At 46.9% G+C, this 14309-nt stretch overlaps 1 protein-coding gene across 1 annotated transcript in view; it reads left to right on the top strand.

The window, feature by feature from the left end:
- The window catches only part of znfx1 (zinc finger, NFX1-type containing 1), a 73180-nt gene that overhangs the window by 7696 nt on the left and 51175 nt on the right, over positions 1-14309 (top strand). The window contains exons 2-5 of the mRNA XM_056274214.1: positions 2821-2913; positions 3046-3908; positions 6603-6837; positions 12653-13005. Coding sequence (XP_056130189.1) covers positions 2868-2913; positions 3046-3908; positions 6603-6837; positions 12653-13005 — 1497 coding nt within the window. The 5' untranslated portion in view covers positions 2821-2867. The remainder of the gene's footprint in view (positions 1-2820; positions 2914-3045; positions 3909-6602; positions 6838-12652; positions 13006-14309) is intronic.

Here is a 14309-nt window from a genome sequence, read left to right as displayed (position 1 = left end):
TCAATGCCATACGACGATTCTTTGCACTGAGAGGCCCTGCGAAGCAGATTCGTTCTGACTGTGGTACGAACTTTACAGGCGCCTGCAAGGAGTTGCATACGCTCGTCACAGATCCCGAAGAGTCCAACGTCAGGAAGTACTTGGGTGAGGAAGGGTGTTCATGGGTATTTAATCCCTCCTCATTCCTCCCATATGGGAGGAGCCTGGGAGCGTATGATTGGAGTCTCCAGACGTATTCTTGACTCCATGCTCAGGGAAACCAGCCAATCACGCCTTACTCATGAGGTGTTGTCTACCTTAATGGCAGAAGTTACGGCAATCATCAACGCCAGGCCCCTCGCACCAATCTCCTCGGACCCAGAATCTCCCTTCCTCCTGATCCCTGCTTCGTTACTGACGCAAAAGGTGTGTACTCTCCCTCCCCCTCCGGGGACCTTCGACAGCAAGGATCTCCACCGCCAGCAGTGGAGGCAGGTGCAACATCTCGCCAACACCTTTTGGCACCGATGGAAGCGTGAGTACCTCCTCACACTCCAAAGTCGCAGCAAGTGGCAGGACATGCGTCCTAACGCCAAGGAGGGCGACCTAGTGTTGCTGAAGGACAATCAAGTGACGAGGAACGAGTGGCCCCTGGCTCTTGTTACAAAGACATTCCCTGGCCAGGATGGAAAGGTCAGGAAGATTGAGCTCAAGGTCACAAAATATGGATCTACAAAGACCTTCCTGAGGCCTGTCTCCTAGACAGTCCTACTAATGCCTGCTGAGGATATGTACTGAGTTAGTTTGTGTTCTCCGGACATGCTCCTCATGTTAGTTTAAGATAGTGGTATAGTAATTAAACCAGGCGGGGAGTGTGACGTTACTTTATTAGAATGTGAGAAGAGTACTTTTATTTTGAAGTTTATTTGCTCCCTCTAGCCTTCCTCACGTGACTTTAATTCAGGGAAATAGTTTGCTGCCTGATAGTCATGGTAACGGTACAGTCCAGCTTTCCATGCGGAGTTTCATATTGTAGCGAATTCGGGGGACAACGCAACCACAGGAAGTGCCGCGGCCGGGAAGCGAACCCGCATCGCCCGCACCGCAGGAGACATCGCGATCCGCTCGACTAAAGGGTCAGACTCGCCAGCCAGCGGCCAGCGTGTCTTCTTATCCATGCACGTTACAATATGTTTGCCCAGCTCCTGTGTTTATAGCTTCTGCGTTTGTGCCTTGGAGAGCATCGTCTGTAAGTTCAGTTGCGACATTATTTAAGTGATCGATGATGTCCGTTATAAGAACTTCGTTGTATTCATGTTGATATGAAAATAGCTATGTGTAACGTTAGCTTCTCCCATTTTCTGTTAGCTAGCCAGCCAGCCAGGCTTTCGGTTGCTAGTTAGCTGTGTCAGCTCCGTGGTAGAAATGTCACGTTATTCCGTCTACCCGTATTCCGCCTATATTATAGCATACTGATCTATGTTATATGCACATTATTTACAATAAGTTCATAAGTCATGTGTGATTTCGTCATTCCTAGGTTACGTACAGCTATTTACGTGCAGTTATGTAGCCTACAATTATTATTTACATGCAGTCATGTGCAGTTATTTACATGTGTTATGTAGTTATGTCACAGACATGTGATAACATTTTATAATTTGTGCGATGTTTATTGAAACATTCTTTCTCTGTATTGCCCCCCTATACAGTTTTACAAAAAAGGGTTGAATTCTCAAAGCTCGTCAGTAAAGTTCCTCAACTTGGACCGGGACTCTGTATTTCTTTGGGATTCTTCATGTTGGCTATCTGTCGGCCTGTTTATATTTGGACACAAACACGTAGGACAGAACAGTGACGCTTTTCAAAGTTGTAACAGCCCAATGTGATGGTCATGACACGTGATGGTCATGACACGTGATGTAACGACACGTGATGGTCGTGACACGTGATGTGACAACACGCGATGGTTATGACACGTGATGTAACGACACGTGATGGTCATGACACGTGATGCAACGACACGTGATGGTCATGACACGTGATGCTAATGACAAGTGATGGTCGTGACAATGTTCACTGTTTGGAGGAAAAGCTGGCTAAGTCTTAGACTTGCTAAGCTAACTTGTTAGCTAGCGTACAATGTACAATGAATATACGTGGATAAAGGGACATTTCTTATTTCTGAACTAAAATACTCAGTTAGTCACTTGTCCGGTAATAAACGTGCTCTCGGATCAGGACATGCAAATCTTCACGTTACATTTGTGGACAGAAGTCACGCTTCTGCCACGACCGCTCATGTGGCGCTTCTCGTTTCCATGGCAACCACGTTGGGTGTGACGGTGATGACAGCTGTAACAGCGCTATTTAACTATACAAATGTGCAGATTGCTCCTATATAAACCATATGAATTTGAAATACGTCTTTTTAAATTATTATGAGAAAATGCAAAGTTAAGCTTTGATTAATTTAACCATTTTTATTACTTTTATGAAAAGTCTGGGTTGGGGACAAGCCCAAAACGGTGGAATTTTGGCACATTTGAATTTTCAACATACTGAAAAAGTATTAAAATGTCATCATTGAGACACCAATCTTTTTTTTTTGGTTTTTGTTTCATAGCTAACACAACCTAACTCTAACAAATACAGTAATTGTTTTTTTTTGAAAAAAAATTTGTTTTTTTTCCATGAACATCTACCCTGGGGACAGAAAAACTCCCACCCACCGATTCTCCACCTTCAGAACCCTGTTTTATTTACAACCGAGTGTTTGTGTACTGATTTGGTCGGAAACAATTCACTAAAGCGTTTTCCACTTCTATCCCTCTCATTAAGGACCACTATCCCTGTCCTGGATTTCAAAGGTGTCCAGCAATAGCGGAATGGATAGAGTGACTCATAAGAAGGAGAGGAAGGGCCCCAACCACGGTAATCATTCCAGAGGTTTCCGAGTCATAAAGATATGTCAAAATGAAGCAAACAGGTGGATTTTGAAACTGCTTTTTTTTGTCTCTTATTGATACCACTGTACCGCTGTCTTGACATTGCTTTTTTTATCAGATACCGGAAGCTCCACTGAAAGAAGGAAGGGCGTGAAGCAGGACAGTCCAAGGAAAAAGAAGGGCAGTTTAAGCAGCAGGGATGAAGTAGAAAACTGTAAAGAGAGGGACAGCCGCGCGAGTAAGCCCGCTTCTGTGGAGAACGGCAGAGCGGGGGAGGCCGGGAGAGGAGGACGGAAGAAGCCGAGAGGGACCGGAGAAAAGGGGGGAGCGGATGGAGGGAAGGGAGGGGAAAGAGGAGGCAAAGGGATGAGAGGCGACGGAGGAAGGGGGAGAGAGAGAGGGCAAGGTGCAGTGAGAGGCGGCGCTGGCAGAGGACGAAGAGACGAGGAACAAGTCACGACTGTGCGAGCGTTAGCGAGACAAGATATAGTTGGTCAGCGAAGGGGAGCGCATGGTGGCGAGAGAGGGAGGGGAGGACGGGGAGGTGAGAGAGGAGATGAGGCCAGAGGAGTAGGAGGAGGAAGGCCAAAGAGGGATAATTGGGGGAGGTCAAATTCCTCAGCAAGGGCTCAGACACCACACAGTTTGATACAGAGCCTCGAAACACTGAAGAAGCTCTCTGGGAAAGACCCATCAGAGGTCGCCATCACCCTCTCTACCGACGTGGCCTTGCAACGCCTCCTGAATGAGAGGGTGATGAGCTGGGACACGGTGCAGCTTGTCTGCCTGGTCCTCAGCAAGGCCTTCCTGGCGAAGGATGACCGGAGCACACTCCGTTACCTGGCCGGCGTGGTTAAAGACTCAGAGTTCCTCCTCACCATACTGCCCCTCCACGTCAGCAGCGTGTGTTCAGAGGTCGACTCTGGCGGCAAGAGACAGCAACCGCAGCATCTGGACCACATCTTGTTTCTATTATCCAAGGTAAAGAATTAACAGAATAAATATGGAGCACTTCACAACACACTTGTTAACATTAACAGATGGCATGAAAATATGAAGGGCGGCGCTAAATGTAAATGTGAGAATGTGGACCCTCTTTTCTTACGACATTTTTTGAGGGAGTTGTTCCTTATCCGATGCGAGGGTCTAAGGACACATTTGTAATTTGCGATACTGGGCTATGCAAATAAAATTGACTTAACTTGACAAATGATGACAGACAAACGGCAAAATAAAGCTAAAAACAGCAGTAACGATGTAGCTTGTCATATAGTATCTTTTTCTACGGTTGTGCGTTACAGTGAGTTGCTGTAAATAGTGATCAATAAATGAGCAATAGGGGTGACTGGGTAGCGTAGCGGTCTGTTCCGTTGCCTACCAACACGGGGATCTCCGGTTCGAATCCCCGTGTTACCTCCGGCTTGGTCGGGCGTCCCTACAGACACAATTGGCCGTGTCTGCGGGTGGGAAGCCGGATGTGGGTATGTGTCCTGGTTGCTGCACTAGCGCCTCCTCTCGTCGGTCGGGGCGCCTGTTTGGGGGGGTAGGGGGAATAGCGTGATCCTCCCACGCGCTACATCCCCCTGGTGAAACTCCTCACTGTCAGGTGAAAAGAAGCGGCTGGCGACTCCACATGTAAGATTGACTGGTAAATTGAGAGCTTTGCCTTCCGGCTCAGCTCCCTCTTCACCACAACGGTCCGGTACAGCGTCCACATTACTGCTGATGCTGCACCGATCCGCCTGTCAATCTCCCACTCCATCCTACCCTCACTCGTGAACCCCGAGATACTTGAACTCCTTCACTTGAGGCAGCAACTCATCCCCAACTCGGAGGGAGCAATCCACCATTTTCTGGTAGAGAACCATGGCCTCAGACCTGGAGGCGCTGACTCTCATCCCGGCCATTTCACACTCAGCTGCAAACCGCCCCAGTGATAAACAATTGCTAATACTGGACATTTCAGGCAGTAAGCTTTTTTTTTGTTGAACATTTCCCTCCTTTTCTCCCCAATTGTATCCGGCCAACCACCCCAGTCTTCTGAGCTGTCCCGGTCGCTGCTCCACCCCCTCTGCTGATCCGGGGAGGGCTGCAGACTACCACAGGCCTCCTCCCATACATGTGGAGTCGCCAGCCGCTTCTTTTCACCTGACAGTGAGGAGTTTCACCAGGGGGACGTAGCGCGTCAGAGGATCACGCTATTCCCCCCAGTTCTCCCCCCCCCCCCCCCCGAACAGGCGCCCCGACCGACCAGAGGAGGCGTCAGTGCAGCGGCCAGGACACACACCCACATCCGGCCTCCCACCCACAGACACGGCCGATTGTTTCTGTAGGGACGCCCGACCAAGCCGGAGGTGACACGGGGGGCCCAAACTGGCGATCCTGTGTTGGCGGGCAATGCTCTTTTGTCACTTCCAAATGTGTGGTTTGGATAATTGGGTTGAATTGGACTTGTTGAAACATGTCTGACACGTGTGTCCGGTGGCCCCGTAGGACACCGTTGTAGAGCTGAGTCTCAGTGGTTGTCCAGCGGGGGATCTTGTATCGAAAATGAAGCTGGTGAGTAAAATTATATTATGACCAATCTGCACGATGGCAAAAACCAGAACATGAGACCCAGGATGTAACACCCCCCCCCCCCGAATTATCCTTGACCCTCTTCATAGTAGCACTTACCAGACTAGAACAAAAGGATTGTCCTAATTTTAAACATTCAGGACTTTGTGCCTGAACTTAGTCTTTGGGTTCGGAAATGTCGAGATAGGTAATAATGTTTTTAAGCCATCTGCTAATGTCAACAAGTGTACTGTATGAGCTTATAAGTACCCTATCACTCCTTTATTCGAAATTAAAAAGGAAAAGAAAAAAAGAAATGTTATAAATCACTATTCACAGCTACTCATTGTCACAACAATGCATTTTGCCAATGTTTTCAAATCACGTTTATGCTTTTATGGGGTTAAATGAAATAAGCTTGACTAGCTACACTGGGGGCGGGACAGTGGCGCAGTGGTTAGAGCGTTCGCCTCACGGCAAGAAGGTCCTGGGTTCGAGCCCCGGGGTAGTCCAACCTTGGGGGTCGTCCCGGGTCGTCCTCTGTGTGGTGTTTGCATGTTCTCCCCGTGTCTGCGTGGGTTTCCTCCCACAGTCCAAAGGCATGTAGATCAGGTGAATCGGCCATACTGAATTGTCCTGAGGTGTGAATGTGTGTGTGTGTGGGCCCTGTGATGGACTCGCGGCCTGTCCAGGGTGTCTCCCCGCCTGCTGCCCAATGACTGCTGGGATAGGCTCCAGCATCCCCGTGACCCTGGGAGCAGGATGAGCGGTTTGGGTAATGGATGGATGGATGCGTGGATGGATGACGACACTGGAGTGTGTCCAGATGGAATTGCGACGATGACATGCAGACATATTAGCATGTCTCCTGTGCATGGGCAGCACGGCAGTCCCTCCTCAGACACGGGGGCGAACAGGTTGAGAATCACTGCTGAGTCTCCTCTTCAGCGTCCACTATGACACAATTACTATGTAGCGCTCCATGATGCCAGTCAGTCACACTTAAATCCGTCTGCTAATCCCTGACTCTCTTGTAAGTTGCTTTGGATAAAACTGCTAAGTGAGTAAACGTAGGTGTAAAGTTAACATGACGCTAATACATCCCCACTGTCCAACAAGGTGTTCAGCGTCTTTCCAGGCAGCTTGGTCAACACGGTGTCCATGCTGGCCACCCTGCTTCAAGCGTCCATCAGCAGACTGACGGCGCTGGGCGTGGACGTCCATCCTGAGACGAAGAGGAGGCTGGAACAGCTTCAGGGTTTGGTCGACCTCTCTCAGCAGAAGTTAGCGGAGGGAACCCTCTATCTAGACAGGCCCGCCTATGCCCCTCTATCCACCAGCAGCGACAAGACTGGTGAGAGACATTTACTTTAGAGTAGTCCCAAATGTACATAGGTGGCACTAGGGAGGGGATTGGAGGTACCATAGCACCCCTTGGATGGTTGTAGCATCCCCATCGCACACCCAAGAAATTTCTGCTTTAGGTTTAAATCATAATTTATAATTTTATGTGTGAATACAAGCACTTCTTCCTTTTTCGGCTGCTCCCATTAGGGGGCGCCACAGCGGATAATCCGTTTCCATCTCTTCCTGTCCTCTGCATCTTCCTCTGTCACACCAGCCACCTGCATGTCCTCCCTCACCACATCCATACACCTCCTCTTTGGCCTTCCTCTTCCCTGGCAGCTCCATATTCAGCATCCTTCTCCTTTTAAATTTTTTTTTTCATCCTTCTCCTGATATCAGAATCAGAATCCGCTTTATTGGCCAAGTTGGCCTATGCACGTGAGTAATTTGACTCCGGCCCACAGCAGCTTCTAGCACTTAAAGACTCACCCAAAAAAACAAGGGGAAAAAAAACCATAAAAGAAATACAGAAGTAATAAATGGAACAACAACAGGACATTGGAAGCAAGCATGTCTGCACAGCAGGTATGTCACCACTGTAGATGTCACAGAAAGTTGGCTCTGTTCATCTGGACACAGTGTTTAGAGACGTCTCATCACTCATCTAATGCCCCCTTTCCACTGCATGGTACCAACTCGACTCAACTCGACTCGCTTTTCTTGGTTTTCCATTGAGCAAAAGTTAGAGATAGTACCTGGTGCCAGGTACTTTTTTTGGTACCACATCCGTCGAAGTTCCAAGTGAGCTGAGCCCATACTAAAAGGTGACATGAAAATACCACTACAAATAAATGAATAAAAAAGTATATATAAATAAATATAAATACATGCAATTAACTGTAAGCAGTTACTCAGGCTAATTGTGTTCACTTTTAAGAAGGAAAGGATTGGCACCATAGGAAGTTTATTGACCTGATCTGTGAATGGGCCCTGTGATGGCCTGGCGTCCTGTCCAGGGTGTCGCCCCGCCGCCCACCCAATGACTGCTGGGATAGGCTCCAGCATCCCCGCAACCCTGACAGCAGGATAAGCGGTTTCGATAATGGATGGATGGATAAATATATGTATATTTACTTAAATATAAAGAAAAATGTATAAAACAAACAAGTAAATGAAAATATTTACATTTAAATATAAGTGAAATATAAATAAAAATAAATAAATAAAATATAAAAAATAAATACAATTTATCTATATTTATTTAAATATAAATAAAAATAAATAAATAAAATATAAAAAATAACTACAATTTATCTATATTTATTTAAATATAAATAAAATCTGACTATTGATTTGTCAGAGAGAAATTGGACAGCTGTGTTTATAACGAGGAAATGCCAAAGCGAGTCTTATGAAACGTGTATTATAGTTGATGATCTGTCCATGCAAAAATGTATTTGTTGTCAGTGAATCTCTTAGTTACACTAATATTGTTCATGTGGAGCACACATTTACAGTTGGCCTTGTTGATTTTTTTGGAAATAAACACTCGTGTGGGGCGCTGGTAGACAAGGGAGGAAAAACTAGTGAACACGCCCACAAATGACCAGCGGGGCTTCGCCGTGAGGGGGCGCTATCTGCAGTGGAAAACCACATCCCAACAAGTAAAGCGAGTCGAGTCGAATAGAGTAGAGTCGAGTTGAGCCAGTACCATGCGGTGGAAAAGGGGCGTAAGTGACCAGTCTCAACTGACTGCAGGTATCCCCACCCTTCTAAACAATACAGTGGCGTAACGACCGAAAAGGGTGGGGAGACCTGCAGTCAGGTGAGACTGATGACGTCACTTAGATGATGATGAAACGTTTCTCTCGATAAATGTTGTGTCCAGCTGAACTGATTCAACCTGGATTATTAAGCATGCATGAAGATGCTACTATGAAGACTTATGTTATGGTTGACTAATCAACAACCTATGCCCATATATTGCTTATATTGGATATACACCACACTATACTATATACCATCCCACGACTCCACAACCCACCATGCCCGTACAATGCTTTATACGCCCGCTATGTTACACTATATTATGTTCCAGAAGAACACACAGTATGTTCACCTACCATCCAACTCACAACTGCATACTATATCATATATACCTATGGTACAATCACAACAATGACAGCAATAATTGTAATCAATATACAGCAGTTGCATATGTATTTACAGTTGTACATTTGTATTGAGCAAATGTATTTCACATCAGGTTTAAAGAGCTGGTGCACACATACCAGCATCTCTCCTCCACACACGTCCAAACCATCTCCATCTTGCCTCTCTTGCTTTGTCTCCAAACCGTCCAACCTGAGCTGTTCCTCTAATATACTCGTTCCTAATCCTGTCCTTCTTCATCACTCCCAGTGAAAATCTTATCATCTTCACCTCTGCCACCTCCAGCTCCACCTCCTGTCTTTTCATCAGTGTCACTGTCTCCAAATCATACAACATAGCTGGTCTCACAACCATCTTGTAAACCTTCCCTTTAACTCTTGCTGATACCCTTCTGTCACACATCACTCCTGACACTCTTCTCCACCCACTCCACCCTGCCTGCATTCTCTTCTTCACCTCTCTCCTGCACTCCCTGTTACTTTGGACAGTTGACCCCAAGTATTTAAACTCAAATGCCTTTGTCACCTCCACTCCTTGCATCCTGACCATCCCACTGTCCTCCCTCTCATTCACGCATAGGTATTCCGACTTGCTCCTACTGACTTTCATTCCTCTTCTCTCCAGTGCATACCTCCACCTCTCCAGGCTCTCCTCCACCTGCACCCTACTCTCACTACAGATCACAATGTCATCTGCGAACATCATCGTTCATGGAGACTCCTGCCTGATTTCATCCATCAACCTGTCAATCACCATTGCAAACAAGAAAGGGCTCAGAGCCGATCCTTGATGTAATCCCACCTCTACCTTGAAGCCATCTGTCATTCCAACCACACACCTCACCACTGTCACACTTCCCTCATACATATCCTGCACCACTCCTACATACTTCTCTGCAACTCCTGCCTTCCTCATACAATACCACACCTCCTCTCTCGGCACCCTGTCATATGCTTTCTCTAGATCTACAAAGACACAATGCAACTCTTTCTCGCCTCCTCTATACTTCCCCATCAACATTCTCAAAGCAAACATCACATCTGTGGTGCTCTTTCCTGGCATGAAACCATACTGCTGCTCGCTGATCATCACCTCTCCTCTTAACCTAGCTTCTATTACTCTTTCCCATATCTTCATGCTGTGGCTGATCAACTTTATACCTCTGTAGTTAGTATAGCCCATCACATCACCCTTATTCTTGGAAATCGATACCAGTATGCTTCTTCTCCACTCCTCAGGCCTCCTCTCACTTTCCAAGATTGTGTAAAACAATCTAGTTAGAAACTTCATTGCCATCTCTCCTAAACATCTCCATGCCTCCACAGGTATGTCATCTGGACCAACCGCCTTTCCACTCTTCATCTTCTTAGCTGCCCTCAGTTCATCTTTGCTAATCCACCACACTTCCTGGTTCACTAGCCCCACATCATCCAACCTTCTCTCGCTCTCATTTTCTTAATTCATCAGCCCCTCAAAGTACTCCTTCCACCTTCCCAGCACACTCTCCTCACTTGTCAGCACATTTCCATCTCTATCCTTCATCATCCCAACCTGCTGCACATCCTTCCCAGCTCGGTCCCTCTGTCTAGCCAATCAGCACAAGTCCTTTTCTCCTTCCTTAGTGTCTAACCTGTCGTACAACTCCCCATATGCCTTTTCTTTTGCCTTCACAACCTCTCTCTTCACTTTATGCCACATCTTTCTGTAGTCCTGTCTACTTTCTTCATCTCTCTTACTGTCCCACTTCTTCTTTGCCAACCTCTTCCTCTGTATACTTCGCTGTACTTCCTCATTCTACCACCAAGTGTCCTCGTCTTCCTTCCTCTGTCCAGATGACACACCAAGTACCTTCCTAGCTGTCTCCCTCACTATTTCTGCAGTGGTTGCCCAGCCATTCAGCAACTCTTCACTACCACCCAGTGCCTGTCTTACCTCCTCCCTTAACGCTAGACAACAGTCTTCCCTCTTCATCTTCCACCATTTGATCCCATGCGCTGCCTTCACTCTCTTCCTGTCCTTGATCTCAAAAGTAATCCTATAGACCAGGGGTGTCAAACTCCAGGCCTCGAGGGCCGCAGTGTCTGCAGATATTTGTTGCAACCATACACTACACCACCTGATTAAACTAGTTCCTTTCCCTCCTTGATCCAGGAGGTGAGCTAATTAGTTAAATCAGGTGGTGTAGTGCACGGTTGCAACAAATACCTTTCAGATTGTGCCTCCTGCATAAGATATAGTCAACCTATGTGCACTTTCGGGCGGCACGGTGGCACAGTGGTTAGTGGGGTCACCTCACAGCAGAAAGGTCCTGGGTTTGAGCCCCGCGTTTGTCCAACCTTGGGGATCATCCCAGGTTGTCCTCCGTGTGGAGTTTGCATGTTCTCCCCGTGTCTGCGTGGGTTTCCTCCGGGTGCTCCAGTTTCCTCCCACAGTCCAAAGACATGTAGGTCAGGTGTGACTCGGCCGTACTGAATTGTCCCTAGGTGTGAATGTGTTGGCCCTGTGATGGATTAGCAGCCTATCCAGGGTGTCTCCTCACCCAATGACTGCTGGGATAGGCTCCAGCATCCCATGACCCTAGGTAGGATAAATGGCTTGGATAATGGATGGATGAATGTGCACTTTCCTCCACTCTTACATCACCCTGTGTTCCTCCCTCTTCTTGAAATACGTATTCACAACAGCTATTTCCATCCTTTTTGCAAAATCCACCACCATCTGTCCTTCAACATTCCTCCCCTTGACGCCATACCTGCCCATCACCTCCGTTCCCATCACTAACATACCCATTTATGTCTGCTCAAATCATCCCTTTCTCCTCCTTGGGTACCCTCTCCACCACTTCATCCGACTCACTCCGGAATTTTTCTTTCTCTTCCATCTCACACCCAACTTGTGGGACATATGCACTGATAACATTCATCACCGCATCTTCGATTTCCAGCTTCATACTCATCACTCTGTCTGACACTCTCTTCACCTCCGACACACTCTTGGCATACTCTTCCCTCAGAATGACCCCTACCCAATTTCTCCTCCCTTCCACACCATAATAGGAGAGTTTGAACTCACCCTCACCCCCCTTCCACCAGGTCTCCTGCACACACAGTATACCTACCTTCCTTCCCCGCATCATATCAGCCAGCGCTCTCCCTTTACCAGTCATAATGCCAACAGTCAGAGTTTCAACTCTCACCTCCACACTTCGACCCTTCCTCCTCTCCTGCTGCCTCTGGACATGTCTTCCCCCTCTCCTCCTTCGCAGTAGCACAGTTTCCACTGGCACCCTACAGGTGGCAATCGTTGGTAACTCGGGCCTCGACCGATCTGATATGGAAATCTGATTTATGATCCTATTTGATTTGGCAAAGGTTTTCCGCTGGATGCCCTACCTGACACAACCCTCACCACTCTGCGCTTGAGACCAGCACTAAGAATCCACTGGGCTGTGCCTCCCCAGTGGCTGGGTTTTGTGAATACAAGTACTGCAACTGATCATTTTTAAAGTCGCGAAATTGTAAAGCCTATAACTTTTTGGACTGAGAGCGACGCTGTAACAGGTGGTCTGTTTGTTAGAACATTACACCCAGAGCCTCTTTGCCATTTTATTGTCAGTGAAATCTCAACCGCATCACCTCTCCCTAATCCAGGTGGAGAGGAGGAGCAGGACTTCAGGGACATATCCATCTATCCAACCTACGAAGAGTTCCACCAAGATCAGAGACCCGCCCTTCAGGTCAACCTCACCAGTCAGCGGTACGCAGACACCCATCACTACCTCGACACCCAGTTCCGGCTGCTGAGAGAGGACTTTGTGAGGCAGCTCCGCGAGGGCATTCACCAGCTGCTGCACAGTCAGCTGGGCGTGGGCGGAAATGGCAACCCCTCGAAAAAGAAGCAGTCTGATGACATCACAGTGTTTTCCGACACGCGATTTGTGGTGCCGGTGTACACGCACGCAGGCCTGGCCTACACAGTTCGCTTCGATTCTCGACCTCTGAAGGTCAGACACTGGATGCGAATTTGAATATGTTTTTTCCTCCTCTTTTTTTTTTTTTAAACTTGCCATGATATAGAGAGGGAAAGCGAAAACCTACACTCCCTAGTGGTTGTTCCTACCAGAGATGAATTGCAGAATTTTCCACTCACTCCTCCATTAACCCGTTTTTACGAAAATTATTACGAATCCATACCAGCATCGTTACTGGAATTGCAACTTTTTTGCTAAATATATATATGTGTGTGTGTGTGTGTGTGTGTGTGTGTGTGTGTATATGTATATATACATATACACACACACACACATATGTGTATATATATATATATATGTGTGTGTGTGTATATATGTATGTATATATATGTGTATATATATATATATATATATATATAGCAAAAAAGTTGCAATTGCAAAGACATGTATATAAAGTAGCGAACTATGGATTATAAAGAAAGAAGAAAAAAAACAATCGAACAAGTTCCAAGTTCATTTCGTGTGTAATTGCACAAAGATAATCAAACTCAACAAAGTTGGACTCAAATCATCTCTAATTGGCATTGCTGCTTTGATATCACAATGTAGCCTATTAAAAAAACAAAACACAACTCAGGCATCTGGGTGGCGTGGCGGTCTATCCCGTTGCCTACCAACACGGGGATCGCCGGTTCGAATCCCCGTGTTACCTCTGGCTCGGTCGGGCGTCCCTACAGACACAATTGGCCGTGTCTGCCAGAGGGAAGCCGGATGTGGGTATGTGTCCTGGTCGCTGCACTAGCGCCTCCTCTGGTTGGTTGGTCAGGGCGCGGAGGGAATGGGGGGGGGAATAGCGTGACCCTCCTACGCGCTACGTCCCCCTGGTGAAACTCCTCACTGTCAGGCGAAAAGAAGCGGCTGGCGACTCCGCATGTATTGGAGGAGGCATGTGGTAGTCTGCAGCCCTCCCGGGATCGGCAGAGGACCACCTCCCACTTCCCTCCCTGTACGACTGCCATTGTTTTTGTTATGTGATTATTACTGCCTTCATCAGACTGATTGTTTTAGTCACATTGTAACCACAGATATATCTAACTAGAGATGTAGACTTGTACTTTGTGAATGACAAAGATGTAATGCTATATGAAGAGCAGCTGTTAGTAGTGGCTGATAAATGAGTAATAGAGCATCTATAAGCTCGCACAACACACTCACTAACATTAGCAGACAGCTTGAAAATATTGATAACTTATTATTTCTAAATAATTGAAAATAATAGTGATGCAAGAAATGAGAAAATGTAAAATGGAATTAGAAATTGGACCTGACCTTCCCAG

This window comes from Lampris incognitus, chromosome 2 (assembly GCF_029633865.1).
Source record: "Lampris incognitus isolate fLamInc1 chromosome 2, fLamInc1.hap2, whole genome shotgun sequence".
Lineage (NCBI taxonomy): Eukaryota > Metazoa > Chordata > Actinopteri > Lampriformes > Lampridae > Lampris > Lampris incognitus.
Note: the sequence above shows the minus strand (reverse complement) of the source record. Positions and strands in the feature narration are given on the sequence as shown.